The 15,151-nt window shown below is 40.0% G+C and overlaps 1 protein-coding gene across 1 annotated transcript in view; it reads left to right on the top strand.

The window, feature by feature from the left end:
* Ggamma30A (guanine nucleotide-binding protein subunit gamma-e) overlaps positions 1–15,151 on the top strand; it is a 40,589-nt gene that overhangs the window by 12,779 nt on the left and 12,659 nt on the right. The window contains 1 exon segment of the mRNA XM_017150814.3: positions 5,858–5,999. Within this exon segment, the coding sequence (XP_017006303.2) occupies positions 5,887–5,999 (113 nt within the window). The 5' untranslated portion in view covers positions 5,858–5,886.

Below are 15,151 nucleotides of genomic sequence, written 5' to 3'. Positions count from 1 at the left end.
CTCAGTGAAGCAGTTAACAGTTATCGCTTGTCCATCGAGCATCTCCATCTTCCGCCTAACTATTCATCATTGTGTCTGGCAGAGCGATGGGCTATTGGGTTCACCTGCCAGGGTGAAGCACTGGGAAAAAGGGAAAGCCATCCGACCATTAACAGGCCGGGCCAAAGCCAAACAAACAGTGACAGGCGAGTGAGAGCAGAGGGGCAGAGATAGTAACTGAATTGTCACATGAAACGATTTTAATTGCATTTTTGTAGCCGTTTTTTCTGTTTTTTCTTTCTGCACTTGGCATCAACGGCTGGCAAACAACAATAAACAAACAGGCAGGCAGGCGAACGAGAGATAAACAAACAGAGCGCCAATGATACGGCTAAAAAATGATACCATCCCCCAACGATGTTTGCCTAGGTCGGGTCGTAAATTTAATAGCCTCTGGGCAAGGCATTCGGATCGTTTGATTTATGTGATTTTAAGAAAGAAATACTGGCCCAAAGTTTTCGAGATGCCTCAGTCACTTTAAGGTGCAGAGAGGAATCTCTACCTTGTGCTATGAAATCCTCATTAGGACGCGCGCACGTGGCCATCGGGCGGGCGAACTTGGGGGAGGTATCATCAAATCACGCATACGCCGCGTTGTGCGTGCCAGAGCAAGTGCGTTTTAGTGATGCTATCTTGTCCAATTTTTAGCTAAATATTGTAGATGATTATAAATAATTTCCAATTAAGTCTAAAGTTAACGATAAAATAATTTTGTAAAAAGTCATAAGAAACATTTAAAAAAAATCTATTTCAAGTCAACAGATTTAAATACCTATGTTCATGAAAAATAAAATAAATAAAAATTTGTAAGAGCAAGTGGATTGCATCACATTCAGAATATTACAAAACCTATACAAAAATATTTGTTTGACACGAATTTATAGTTTAAATACGCAATTAAAATAAACAATATATTAAACATTAGGCACATTAAATAGATAAAAATAAATACATTTAAAGAGCAGGTTGGATGCAAAAATGTTCTCAAAAAAATAATAAAACAACAGCATCGTGAAGTTTCGAATAGCTCACAGAATATTATAAATTTTAATAGGTCAATTAATATATATTGGCACAAATGTATACATTGGTTTATCTTTTCTATAGTACGAAATAATTTATTTTAATTTGGTAATCCCACTGCTTTCACTGCTGGGAATTCTGCGCATCCCTCACTTCCATGGGTAAATTTGAAATTGTTGGCCATAATTTAACGCATTCTAAGCCTGCTAATAAGCCAGGCTAACCCACGCGTCGCCTGACCCACCCACACCAAACATCCAGGCCAGGCAACAGATTGCAAGACCTCAAAACCGAACGTCATCATGATGTATTTTAATTATTTAGCTCTGCAAATTGATTTAGCAAAATGTGCGGGCTGGTTTGCTTAGCTCGTTGGCGATGGTGGCTCCTCGCACTGAATCGCGGCTCTATCAACTCATAGTTGGTCGCTTGTTTGCGGTTCTTGTCAGTTGTTGTCGACACTCTGCCAAGCTCCCCTCCCCTTCATAAACCCCGCCAAAAAGTTTGCCAGCTGAAAGTTCTTTGGGACAAATTGTTGTCCCCATCGCGAGCTAAACTGTGAAAAAAGAAAGAAGTATCTTAAGGTATTTTCTTTAATTTTTTTAAAAATATAATTGAGAAATTGATTTCTAGTTTAGATATGCTCTTATTTATTCCTTTCCGCTCTAAAGTTATTTATTAATTTTTATTTTTCTAACCGAAGTTTTTTTTTTCCCAGTACAACTTCAGTTTTTGTTTCACTTTTAGTGTTAGTTTGTTGAAGTGTCTGCAGCCGCAAAAAGGTAACCGAATGAAACGTCGCTAATGACTGGATAAATATTTGTCCTGTTATGTTTGGATTGCTTCTTTAAAACGTGACAAACGCGATTTGGCCAACCCAACATAGCGAAAAGTTTGGCCAACTTTCAAGTTATAATTAAATGAAAATAAGTTTAGATGATTGTGATTTGATAGCGGTGGTGAAAATTAGAGAAGTCCCAGAAGTGGATGATCTGAAAAGATAGATAAAAGTGGCATTAGAAAATTTAGTTCACTACTTTACTCCTAATTAAGTAAATTTTTAGAAAAAATAATATTTTAACATTTCTCCTACTTCTTTAAAGAAATTCTAGAGCTAGTATAAATATAATTTTTAGGAAAGTCTTTTACATAATTTTAAATGTCTACAATAGACTATTTTTTTTCTACCAGTAGAAATTCCTTGCCATCCAATTAGAGCGTCCTGCTCCTCTTTATATATGTTAATTCCTCTTTACACACTTTTCTTCTGCGAAATTCTTTAGAATTCCGCTCACCTCACAATTTTCTTGGGCCAACAATGAAAATATGCCCCAAAGTATTTTGTGTCGGGCGAAAAGTTTCCGCATTTAAAATTAAGCTAACAAGCTGAAATCGTTTCCCGCACCCCAAAGGCAGCCTCCGAAGGACAGTCCGACCGAAGGACACTCGGGCTAATGCCAATTATTGTAACATAGGCTCAAAAAGGGGCCCAAGGAAATGCCCAAATTGGTGGAAAAATGGCAAGTGACCATTTTGGAGGGTATCTATTAACGAGGCAAATACCATGGGTAGATTGAGTAACTTCTCCGGCAAACCCCACAATTTGTTCTCTTTTCTGGGAAGGGGGAATCACTCGACTCGTCGCAGTTGTCCTTGTCGCATCCAGAAACCCTGCTTTATGAGAGGGGGTCTCAAAAAACTTGAACGCCTGTTGACACACACGCGAAACACTTGAGCGGCGAAAGGAATAGGGGGAAAATACTTTGGTTTGTGGCTGCCGCTTGTAGCCGCCAAAAACATTTTGCTAACGATTTATGTCCGTTGCATGCTGACTTTCTCACCCCCGCCTTCTAACCCCCCCTGCATCGTTCGCCCGCAGACAAATTTCTGCTACTTTTTCAGTCGAGTTGGGTTGCTTTCGCTTTTGCTACTGGTGCATCGGTGCTTAATGGCGCATTGCCATCATATTGGGTTTCAGGACAGCCGCAAAACGGGGGCTTAGGGAGGGATAGTCGATGGCGGCAATAGCTCGAAGCAATTAGTTTAGTTTTACGTTCAAGATTTGCCATCGAGGTTAAATGGGACTCTTCGGTGGCAGCTTCCCCCTTCACTCTCTTTACTCTTTCCATGGGATGGTGTTGCACTTTAAGTGGAAACGATGATGTCAGGGATTAGTTGGTGACTTGGGCAGCCAGGGGTTACGAGAGTACATTGGAATTCGCTGGGGGAAATTCCAGCGAAGCCAAGTGCATTTGTAAGCAGAGCCACTAAAATCCACTTAATTTAACTCATTAAGAGAAGTTTTTGAAAGCACAAAGGAGTTGTAAGTTAAACTTTAAGCTAGCTTGTTTAATGATTATATTAAGATTAAAATTTGAGCTTGTACTTATCCATAAAGAGATAACATGAAAATAATCTCCAAAGTGTAATAGGTTTCATTTAATTAAGATTGTTGCTTCAGCTTTTTGTATTATTTCCAAGATGAATAGAAATAAATATTTTATAAGGTAGAAGAGAACTTTAAATGACTACACAGTTTATTCCCTTAATTGAGATCTTTGATTTGTGAAATGTGTAAAAGTCACTCATCAATTAACCCGAAACTTTTCACCGCTTTTACTCCTACCATATCCAAGCAGTTAGGAGCATTGTCACTGAAAGGGAATACCCTTCCTTTTTTTCCATCGAATCCCTTTGGTGGGACAACTTTGAAAAGTTTTAATTAAACCAACTTTAAAGCTTTTAGTGTTCCTGCTGGCCAGTGCTGTCAACATGTGCCAGGACATGGCGGACAGGATGGCCAGGGACATATACATGTTCCATATAAACTTCCCAGGCCCAACATTTCCCCCGACCTCCCCTTAAATCCCCATGACCTGCACTTTGGCTATATTAAATCTGAGCTGTTTTACAACAATTTTGCCATTAACACATTTGGCCAAGAGTGTCACCAGAGTGGGTCCTGAGCTTTAAGCTTGGCTGGCAAAACAAAAATGGCAAACAACCCGCAGGTCGGTTGTCGAGAGGAGCAACTTTTCCGTTGAAGCGGCAGTAGCAGATTGGGTTAAAGCCTAAAATCCTTTAGCAGCCTGACAGCTGTGGAAAAGGAAGGTCGCTCTTTCGGTGGGTGAATGAGGAGCTGAGGGGCTGACTGCGAAGGAGATGCAAACAAGCCGTGGACAGAGGTCCAGAGACAATGGACCGAGGACACAGGACCTGTGTCAAAGTTGCCCAGCGAAGCGACAAAAAATGATGTATCAAACTGGACAGGAAAAAGGCAGCTGAGAGGGGGGCGTGGCGCTGGCCAGTTCGTCCTTTTTTGTATTTAAAGTTACACCTACAAAAGCGTCAGCTGTGCTCCGGTGTCATCCTCATCCTTGGGCTGTCATGTTGCGTCCTCAGTCGCTTCACTGGGTCCTGCTCCTCATTATAGTTCTTTTCGTTTGTGGTGGCCCATATCGAAAAACTCTCCTTGTTTTTGCCGCTTTCTGCGGCTTTTTATGTGAGTTTTGTATTAGTTTTTGATTGTCTACCGATGAGTTTTTGGATCGCTGGTTTTTTCCTCTCATATTTAGGGGTCTTAAGAAGTTATTTTTACTGAAATTTAGGTGGTTATAAGCTCAACATTCTTTTAGGATAGCAGTCTGTTATCTTTAATATAGCATGCGATATTTAACTACTGTTAAAGTTAAGTATGTTAAAGGGTGGTTTGTGTCCTGGCTAGATTTGTTATGGAAATGTTATCTTTGAGGCTTCTGTTTTCTAACACAAATGTAATTCTTATGTTGATATTTAAAATTAAAATAAATTAATTACATTGTTTTTTATAAATTTAAATACAACTTTTATTTGCGTTTTAATTTTAAAATATTGTCAACTTTTTACAGGCTTATTAACCCACTTTTGCTTGATTAAACCTTAAACTTTAATGCTTTATTCTTGAAATTGCTTCTCTGGTTAACCCATGCATCCCCTCAATTTATCATCCCCAAAGTATCTAAACTTTTGCCTTTTATCTCGCCCATTATCTCCATCACTGTCCGAATCCACCCCCCAAAAGGTTCTCTTTATCGCCGGCCCAAAGTGTAAACAGCAAAAACTAATTGTCTAAGGGCACGCAAAATGCTTCTTGGTTTTTCCGCCCCCGCTTTTCCCGCTCTCCAAGGATTTTCATCGCACGCCCTTTTGTGAGGGTTATTTATGGGTGCCAAGAGGAGCCAAAACGACTTTAACTGGGTAAACACGGCGGAAAGAAAGTTTCATAAATTACCACACATAAGCCGGCTAGAGACTCGGACCAAAATGCGACAATATTAAAGGGGCAGTGCAGCAGTCTCAGCTGTTCGTTTTTCATTTGCATTTCGGAGTTTTGGCCAAGGGACGCGCCCTTTTTATGCCCTGCTGGATTTTTCCTACACATTCTCCCCCATGCTTTTTTCGGTTGTAAACAAATGTTTTCCACCCTGCGAACAGTCAACAGAGTTTATGGCAGCCTTTCAGGCGGCACTGTTAAAATTCCTCTCTACTACTAGTTACTTACTCTGCGCAATCGCCGCTCCAAAATGGCCTGCCAAACTGGGTACCGGGAAATGTTTTTCGGGGCTACAGGGTGCCAGATTCCGGTTCAGTTCGCCCCAAAGTCACCCTGTCACCGCTCATCTCACCGAATTGGCACACAACAGACCCCCAAAACGCGGGGAGGCCTTTGCAGCTTTTATGGCAGAGGGCTCTCCGCTCACAAATACCCCCAAAGTCACGCTCTCTCAAGCTCTCACGTACGCTTTGCTCTTTGCAGGGGTGGTATGTGGATAAATTTTAGCCGCCATGGATCCCAGTGCTCTACAAAACATGGATCGGGACGCATTAAAGAAGCAAATCGAGAATATGAAATATCAGGCCTCCATGGAGCGCTGGCCGTTATCTAAATCCATAGCAGAGTGAGTAAACCAAATGCCAAGAATATTACTAAAATATTAGATACCCAGTGATAAGTGTGGAAAAATGGAAATCAAGAATAGAAAGTGCTATTTTACCATAGAAAAATCGAATAAGCTAAGATGAAACTGTGCTATTTTCTGTGCCCCGTGTGATTGTGTGCTGTGTGTGACCTACGACCCCATTAACCATTTGCATCTCGTCTAGACTGGAAACCAGAGTAAAGTTGACTTTTTTCACATTTCCTAAGTGACGGCCCGCAAAATATTCGCACACGTGTGCTAAAAGTCAACACCTGAGTTGGCCAAGAATTTTTGCCGCTTGTTTGCTAAATATTTACACAAATATAAAGCTGTCGAGTTGTTGTTGTTCTGGTTGTTGGTTCGCTTTTTTCGACTGACAACAACACTGAGTCGTCTCAGGAAGGACGAAGGACTCCCTTCCTTTAAGCCCGTGTATGTGTGTGTGCGGTCTGTCCATGTGTGTGTGTATGCCCTTGTGTAGACAGCGGCTAGACATGAGCGGAGCCAGGCCCCCTCATCCCCCTTCCCCCTTTCGACCATCCAGAAAGGGGGGACAAAAACGTCAAGTGAAATTCTCACTTCGCTACAAGAAAATTTCTCTGGAAACGGATTGTGAAACGGTCTTGAAAAGGTGCGAAGGAGACGAATGGCCACCGTCGGTAAATTGGTTTTACTGAATGACAAATTCCTTCTTTCCTCGCAATTACTTCTGAAGGCTGTCCTGCCATCGCTTTTATTTTGATTGGCTATTCAATGAAGCGAACACGGTTCAAAAAAAAAATATGAAGGGGAATACTAACAAAGCTATTTTTGGTTGTTTTCTAAAAAAATCTTTGTTGGATTTTGTTTTCCTGGACTTCTATTGTTAGTTAAATACACAGAGAAAATTATAAAAAGTTTTAGGTGCAAAATCAGGAGTGAAACATGTTAATAACTAAAACGCTTCATACAAATTGTATTTTACTTTGGATTTTTAAAATGTTTTTTTTTTTATTTTTAAAACGTTTTTACAAGAAAACGGCATCAAAATGTTGTATAATTTTCTCTGTGTACCTAAATGGAAAATAATACATTTTATTGTAGGTACTTAAGTTTTAGTAGGAACTATCTTATTTACAATTGACAATATTTACAGCCACAAAGAAGGCCGTTTCCAATAGAATTTTGATTCTCTGATGATTCATATATTTCAAAACATCCGGAACATTGTGGACCAAATCCAAATATCTTTTATTATTTATAAAAATATTTTAAATTTCGGCCATTTCTTATCTCGAAATTGTAGAGAATGTTGCTTCAATATTTGTATGATTCATTCTACTTTGTGATTCAATGTGTTTTTTGAAGATTCGAAAAGTTATAAATGGAAAAAGGTTTTCAAAAACTTTTTTTAATTCTTATCTCGCAACTGCGGAAAACATTCTTAGTAAAACAAACAATAACAAAAATTTTATCTAAATCTTTTTGTTCTTTCATGCTGTTTAAGAAAAAACACATGAATAATTTTCAAGAATTTCTAACTATGTCTAGTTAAATACTTTTTAATTATTTAAATTATATCGCATACAAGATTTTTTGTAGGGAATATCTTAATGGAATATTTTTGTTGTTTGTCCATCATTTTAATTAATAATTTGAATCAGGTATCTGAAACATTTCCCTTAACTATTCAACTTTAGAATCTGAATTTTAATTATGAAACCACGTTTCAATTCCAACAAAGCAAAACAATATGCCTTTTGTTTTTCCCGTACATTCATAACGATTTCAGGAAATGTATCTCAGTATGAATAGAATTTTTTCTATCATTTTCAATTTTTCTATCAGTTTTTTTGCCGATAACGGCCTGGGTGTTATTATTGTGGCGTACATTTCCCAGCGATGTACGGGAGTCTCATGTTTTATTTAAAACTTTTCCATGCAGGAGCGCAACCTGCACCATAAATCACAATTAACGCTGCTGCCTTCTAATGGCCAGCTTTTAATTTAGCTCTGAACCCAGAGGCAAACAACCAGCCAGCAGAAGACCCCACATTTAGCCCCACGGATTGCGTTTCTAATGTCATCTTTTAAATAAACACCCAACTGAGGACGCAGCAGACGTCCTCTGATTTAGTTAAACATTTAGTCAGCAGCTAATTATGAATAATTAATTGGCACACAGTGAATCTGCGCTGCCTTAGCTCTCCATCTCTCCATCCCACTTACTCATCCGGCTTGGTGGCTCAACTGCGAGTTAATGTGGCCCAAACTGGCTTTAAATGTGTGCGTTGGCGGCATCGCCAGCGGCTTTCATAAATAATTTAACACCCGACTTTAGAGTCGGTTACCACCCCTGCCCCTCCCCCTTTTCGGACCACGCCCACTTTTGCCCCCTCCCCTCGGATTTGCCAATCTGCAGTTGAGACTCTGTTTACTAATTTGCAACACGTCGAGTTGGGGCTCTTTTCAATTAGGCATTTCGCATTTCCTTTTGTTTATTTCTCTACATAATTCCCTCTTTTTGGTAGAATCTCGAGCATCAGTTTTCAGTTTGTTACCGAGTCACGTTGGCTCTTAATTTGGAGGTGTTAATTACAAAAGCGTATATGATAACGAATTCAGAAGCTGCCAGGAATGGATGTGAAGAGTAATTTTCGGTAATGCTACTTAATGTGCTCACATATGTGGTAAATTCCTAAGCTTTTAACACTTCAACTTTATTTATTTTTAAAAAATATTAATTGCTTCTCAAATAAATTGGGTAAGGTTTCTTTCTGTGTAATTTAGTTATTTAGTTCAAATATTTTTCATTCAAGTTTTATGAATGAAATTTAAATTATTCCGCTTTATTGAGAAGTTTGTTTATCGAATTCCTGTCTAATATAATAATCCACCAGGAATATATTCCTATTTTCCAACCACAAGTTGATGGAATAATCGCAAAGGCAAACGGCCAATTAAAAAATATTTCCAATTATAAAATGTCTAACCACAAAGTCAATTATTATTTAAAATGAAATTTGGTTATACATTTCGAAAAAGAAAAATGTCATAGAGGCTATCGAAATATATAAGAGGGCCAACGTCAAAGGAAGAAATTTCAAATTTGTCCAGCTGGCTTTTGATTATTTTTTCATCGCTATCCATTTCACGAAACATCAAACATTTGTCACTTAATCAGCACACAAAGCGGGCCAAATTAGACGGTCATCAGTCATTGACATACGTCAAACTTTGCAAAATCAAAGTCAATTAAATTTTGAGAGCGGTATCGAAGCGATCCTGATTGATGGTCGCAATTGCACAAGACTGACCACAAATTGGGAGCCAAAGGATGGTGGGTGGTTCGGTTTGGTTTGGTGGGGTTTCCATGATTTGTTGGGTGGGCGAAGAATGTACTCGTTAAGTGCAGCAAACACCGCACATTACGCCGATTTGTTGCAGGCAGAGAGGCAACGTAACGTAACGTAAGGACGAAATGGAACCCGAAACCTCGTTTGGTAGTATGTGTGTGGGTACTCCTGCAACCCATGATTGATGGACGAGGATGGGTTCGTGCTGGAGCCACAGAAACCGCCGTGCGTGACAAGCTCCTGCCCGCAATTTCCCTTCAGTTCGTTCCGTTCTGTTTCGCTTCGTCCTGTTTCGTCCTCCTGCCATCCTGTCGGCCGTTCGGGTGTCGTAGACAAAATGTTGCATACCTCCAGGCGCATACATTTCACCTTAATGTTTGGTCAGGACGACGCACGTATCGTCCTGTGTGTTGGTATCCTGGCCGTTCTTTCAACCAAACTTTGCAGTAACCATAGAGCTCAGGTGTCCAGAGGAGAAAGTTTTACTTTACAACGCATATAATGAATTTCAGTTCGCTCCACTCGAAAACTTCTTTCGCTTGTGCCGCATATAAATCTTGGCTCTTCTCAATTTATTTGTGGCCGCTTCTCCATTTTTTTTTTTGCTCCACAGGATGTGTGCTGTGTATAAATAATGCAGAATGAGACACTGGGCTGCAAAATATGGGAAACGCTTTGGAGCGCATTTCATGCGGAAAATTATGTTACTTTTGTGGCTGTTTGGGTTTAGGGCTCCTTGTTTTCTGCATATATCTTTATGGCATTTCATATTTTACTGCCGCTCGACGGCAGTTTATGGCCACCTCCCACCACGCCCCCTTTTCGCCAGCGGTTTATTATGCGCTGTAAATTTTCCCCGGAACAGCGGATGCATTCTGCTTTCTCTAATCTTTGTTGCATTCGGGTTTCGGTATCGCGGGCACTTTACAAACATAAAACACGATTATTCCATATACCCGTCATTCTTTATTCTCAATTAAATCAGCAGATTTATTTCCATTTATTTACTTGGCGTACATATATGGCCAATCAATTTCGAAAGTGCCCATAAATCAAGCTAAATTTTCATATTTTTCTGGTACATTTTTACTGGTTTTCGAATTGTCCCCATCGATACGAAGCATCATAAATTGCTGGCTGTCAGTAATCGAGGCTATTGATGTACTGAGATGGGAGTACAATTATTTTTCGGTAAGAAATCGTGTTTTCAGAGCAATATTTTTACCAATTTCGGTATCCATTCTGCCAGAAAATTTTCTTTAAATTTTAAATTTACAAAATAATTTTCTTTAGCTTGCATTTCCTTCAACTCCTCCATTCTTGTCTTAAATAATGCATTCTCATCGCTTGTAAAGTGATGAAAACTTTGCCAAATCATTGGCTTTTCCAGCTCGCAGCGATCTGTTTTCTTCCAGTTCTCGTTAATTCTCCACCATTGATGGCACACAACTTTTCGGCTCTTTGGCTTTTTGGCTGACTGCCCGCAAACTGACTTCCTTGCCAAAATGTCGGACAAGAAAGGAAGCTGCGACAAAAGCAACACAAACTTTGATTAACTTGGCGAAATGGAACTCGGTTGAAAGTGATGGTGAGCAGGGATAAATGGAAAATCCTCTCTGGCATTTTTCCCCAATGCCCCATTGCGCGGCATTAAGCACACATGCAGGCATTAGATACGATTTTCAAAATGACAGCCGGGAAAACGTTCGAGTTTTCATCGAGCGGAAAGCGGCCAAGGAGTGTGGCGAGCATTTCAACTGGCCAGGGAAATTCCAGAATTCTCTTTTGTATGAGTGTAAACTCTAAAATGGCTGCGCATGCAAATTAATTGCCAGTATGTACTGGCACACACAATGAGAACAGCAGGAAGTGGAAATGGAAGTGGAAATGGAAGTGGCAACTGCTGCTTTTCGTTGTGGTCTCGACCACCTCTGGCTTTTGGCCTAACCTTTGTTTGTTTGTGCCGCCAACGAAGCCCCGCCCACTGCGCCAACGAAGGACCACTGAATTGGATTAGCGGCTTATTCAATTTCATTTAAATGCAAAACATTTAGAACAAAAGCTTTTCGGTCAAAAAAACAAACTTTAAACGCAAAAGTTTGATAATTTTAAAATGTTTGGTACAAAGTAAAAAAAATTTTTTTTATTATTAATTTAGATCCAATGTCTATACAAAAATATGTACTACATAAAATGAGATAATGTTATACATATTTCCAAGCAGTCCTTTCATAAATCTACTTGTAATGGCTTTCCAATATAAATATATCAAATAACGTTGTTTATGCCAGACAAATATTAATTTTATTTCATAAGGTTCCGGCTCAACTTGATGTTTGACGAAAGGGAAACAATTTCCGCCGGCAAAGTTTTCCGAACGGGGAGAGCTTGCACACATTTTTCAAGCTTCCACTCCAGACACCCCACACTCCACCCCAAAAAACAATTGCCCTTTCCCCAGGTAAAATCCACCGACCTGTGTGGTATATACTATATAGACAACAATAGCAACAACGAGTGAAAGAGAAGAAAAACCAATGGAGGGAAAGTCTTATCAACTTGCGATGGGGAATAAATTACACAGGCTAGCGGGCTTCGCCCTGGAATATGACAAACACCTGCTGATTGCTTTATGACTACGCCGTTTTCCACTCACCAGGTGAAGAGGAGCCCTTCTTCTCCTTTCTTCGCCTTTCTCCAGCGCCTTGGCAGCTATTTATGAGAGCTTTTCGCTCTTCGGTCTTTTTTTCCTTTTTGTTTTGCATACTGCCAAGGAGTTCTTCGGGCCGTTTCTGCCACTCCTGTTGCCTCTTCAGTTGTTGTTGACACTTTTAATGCTGATTAATGGCTGCGAACGCTGCGAGAGAATGCCATTAAGCATGCCACATATAAATGAATTGTAATGTGGCAATTCCGATTCGGAGGAGCCGCAGTCCAGAGTGGGTTGTAGTTGCGCCAGAGAACACATTTATCTACCATGAGTTATGATTATTGGCTCTAAATGTATGATTGCTTTTATGGTAAGAGCAGAAACGTTAGTCCAAGGATAATTGAACCATTTAATGACTAACACAATATATAAGAACCATTCAAATAGTTTTTAGAAATATTATTTGCTTGGGTATAAACAATGGATTCTTCCAAAGTTCCCCTGATACGAATCCCTCAACTGTTTCAATCAACTGCACAATGCCCCGCTTAGTTGCAGCTTAGTTTGTCTGGCGTGCAATGGAAATACGAACATTCTTTCGACCGGCATTTCACAATGGCAACTGCATTAGCTTTGGCACGCTTTTCACTTGCCACAAAAAGTCAATTTCCAAGGGAATTTCATGGCAACAGCAACTGCAGCGAACAACCCACAACGATCAGCCGAAAACATCCAATTAATGCCCCCAAGGAATTTCCAGGACCCCCAGTTTTCAACTCCCCCACTGCATTTAAGCAGGAGCAGGAGCAGAAGCCAATTAAGCAGTTGTCTAATGAGAAAACCCTGGGAACGAAGGCCACGCCCACCGACTACAAGCTGCAATTACCGCAGACCCCCTCCAATATTTCCTTTCGCTCTCCCTCGCCATTAGCAACCGTTGATTAGCCCAATGATTGAACTATTGGCCCGGGGGACATCGTAATGATGGCCATGAAGATGTCGATGGCGGAATTATATCCAGAGCACTCTATCTGCATTGTCATTTGGCTTTTTAAGCATCGGCATTAATATGCTGATTGTTTACCATCCATATTTATCGATTAATATATTCAAGTGATCCAATTAGTCGAGCAATCACAAAATACTTCAGTGCAAATGTGCAATGAACATGACAGCCAATTAGTTAATGACTAACTAGTGGGGTGTTCAGATAGTCTAAATAAAGAATTTACGGTTTAATTGGGAACCATTGAAAAAGGTATTAAGAAATAATGAGTTCGAGTTATTAAAGTGGAAAGTGTTTTCAGTAAACTTTAATATCACAACTTTAATGACTTATCGAGTGTTGTATTTATTCTGAGGTTAACAACTTTATGAAGTTTGGAACTGTCAGGTTCTGTATTTATGCCGAAACATCTGTAACCACCCTCGCTGCTCTCTTCTGATATTTCAAATATTTATGGCATTATTTGTACAATATTATTGCTTTCTTTGCTGTTTCTGTTTCTGCTTGCCGTTGTTCTTGCAGCGCCTGTCAGCTTTTTGCTGCTGTTAATAAAGGCAGAAATTATGAACACATGTAACGAGGGGAGACGAGGGAATGAATGGCTCCTGAATTGTCCTGGAAAATGGCGATGCTTTGGCGTTTTCATTTTTTTACTGCGCGTACTTTCCCATTGACACATGGCAGGCAGGCAAAAAAATAAAAGAAAGTCGACGGCTGCCGTGTGTTTCACCATCCGCATCCACATCCACATCCCGCATCAGCGATGGCAGCGCACATTATTGACATAACTACAAACAATTTATGGGCAAACAACGGTTACGTCTCGTTACCCCCGACTGTTGGCTGCCATCAGGGTCGTAATTGAATTTTGCTGCAAGCTGCCTCGGCAGAGCTCATACTTTTTCCCGCCATTTTCCCGCTCTATGGCGATTGCATTTTTGACAGCCCACAGTTCGCGGCTTAAATAATAAATGAAATGACTTAATACCGTATTAAAGCATCGGGGAACCGTGTCCCAGATCCGATAAATCATGCACGTCCCTGCAAATCTCTCTGCCATCTATGCTAACATTCTATATATAGAGCGGAAAGGTCGAAATGTTTTCTCTGATTGCCTGGGGAATACTATGGGCCCGGCCCCTACAGTTTTTGGCGAAAAAATGCCAGAATATATGATGAGCGGTCGGGATCCGTTTTGCGAAGCCCCACACCATGACATATGAAGTTTGAGGATTATTTTTTGGAAAAGTAGGTGTGGCCCCTTAACTCATATGACTAGTTTACAGAATTAAAAGGAAAATTTACCTCAGTCAGTGACAATATAAAGATTAAATTTAGAATTCTAAAAATAAAAAAATATTCATTTGAGAAATCGTTCTATTTTTCAAATAACTAATAAATATTTATTTGTTTTTCAGGTAAGTGTTTTTGTACTTTTGGATTAAATTGCGTTCAATTTTTGCTGAGTAAGTGATGTAGTTATAAAAAAGTGAGAAAAAGAAGGGAAAATTATTCCTGAATAACCATTTATAACTATTAAAATCTGTAAAGCAAGTAACCGCAACTTCTGAAAGTTTGCCCTTAATCAAACTTTAAACTTTAATTCAGTATCATAGGAAATCATCGGATTCTCTCCTCTATTTCCCCTTTCGTACTCGCTGCAAAACTTAGATGAGCTTTTTATGGGCAATTCCCCAAAGCCTTTTGCATATTTCTCGCCTCGGCTGGCAAATCTCTTGGTCACGGTCGTTTCACTGCGCTGTCCCTTCCTGTTTGCCAGCATCCTTCCTTCCTTCACGCCAGCCCTCAATCCTTTAGGTCTTTCATTTTTTTAATTTGTTAAATTGTGTCTGTCTGCGAAAAAAAAGAGGGGAAAAGTGCAGGCAGACAATGCCAGCGAGAAGAACAAGAGGGTGGTGATTTTAATTTTAAGTGCAAGGCATGACTTTTGCCAGTCACTGTGACTGCAAATGTGACTGGGACTGTGTTGGCCAGCCTCAACGTGCCACTTTTCCACGCCTTTTCTTGCCCCTTCGTTCCCGTTTTCATTTGCGAAATTAAATTTTGCATACGTAATGGTGGACGGTCACGTCGAGAGCCTTTTGTCGGTGACTGTACCGGACACATCCTCCTCCTCCTC

Source organism: Drosophila takahashii, chromosome 2L, assembly GCF_030179915.1.
Source record: "Drosophila takahashii strain IR98-3 E-12201 chromosome 2L, DtakHiC1v2, whole genome shotgun sequence".
Classification (NCBI taxonomy): domain Eukaryota; kingdom Metazoa; phylum Arthropoda; class Insecta; order Diptera; family Drosophilidae; genus Drosophila; species Drosophila takahashii.
Note: the sequence above shows the minus strand (reverse complement) of the source record. Positions and strands in the feature narration are given on the sequence as shown.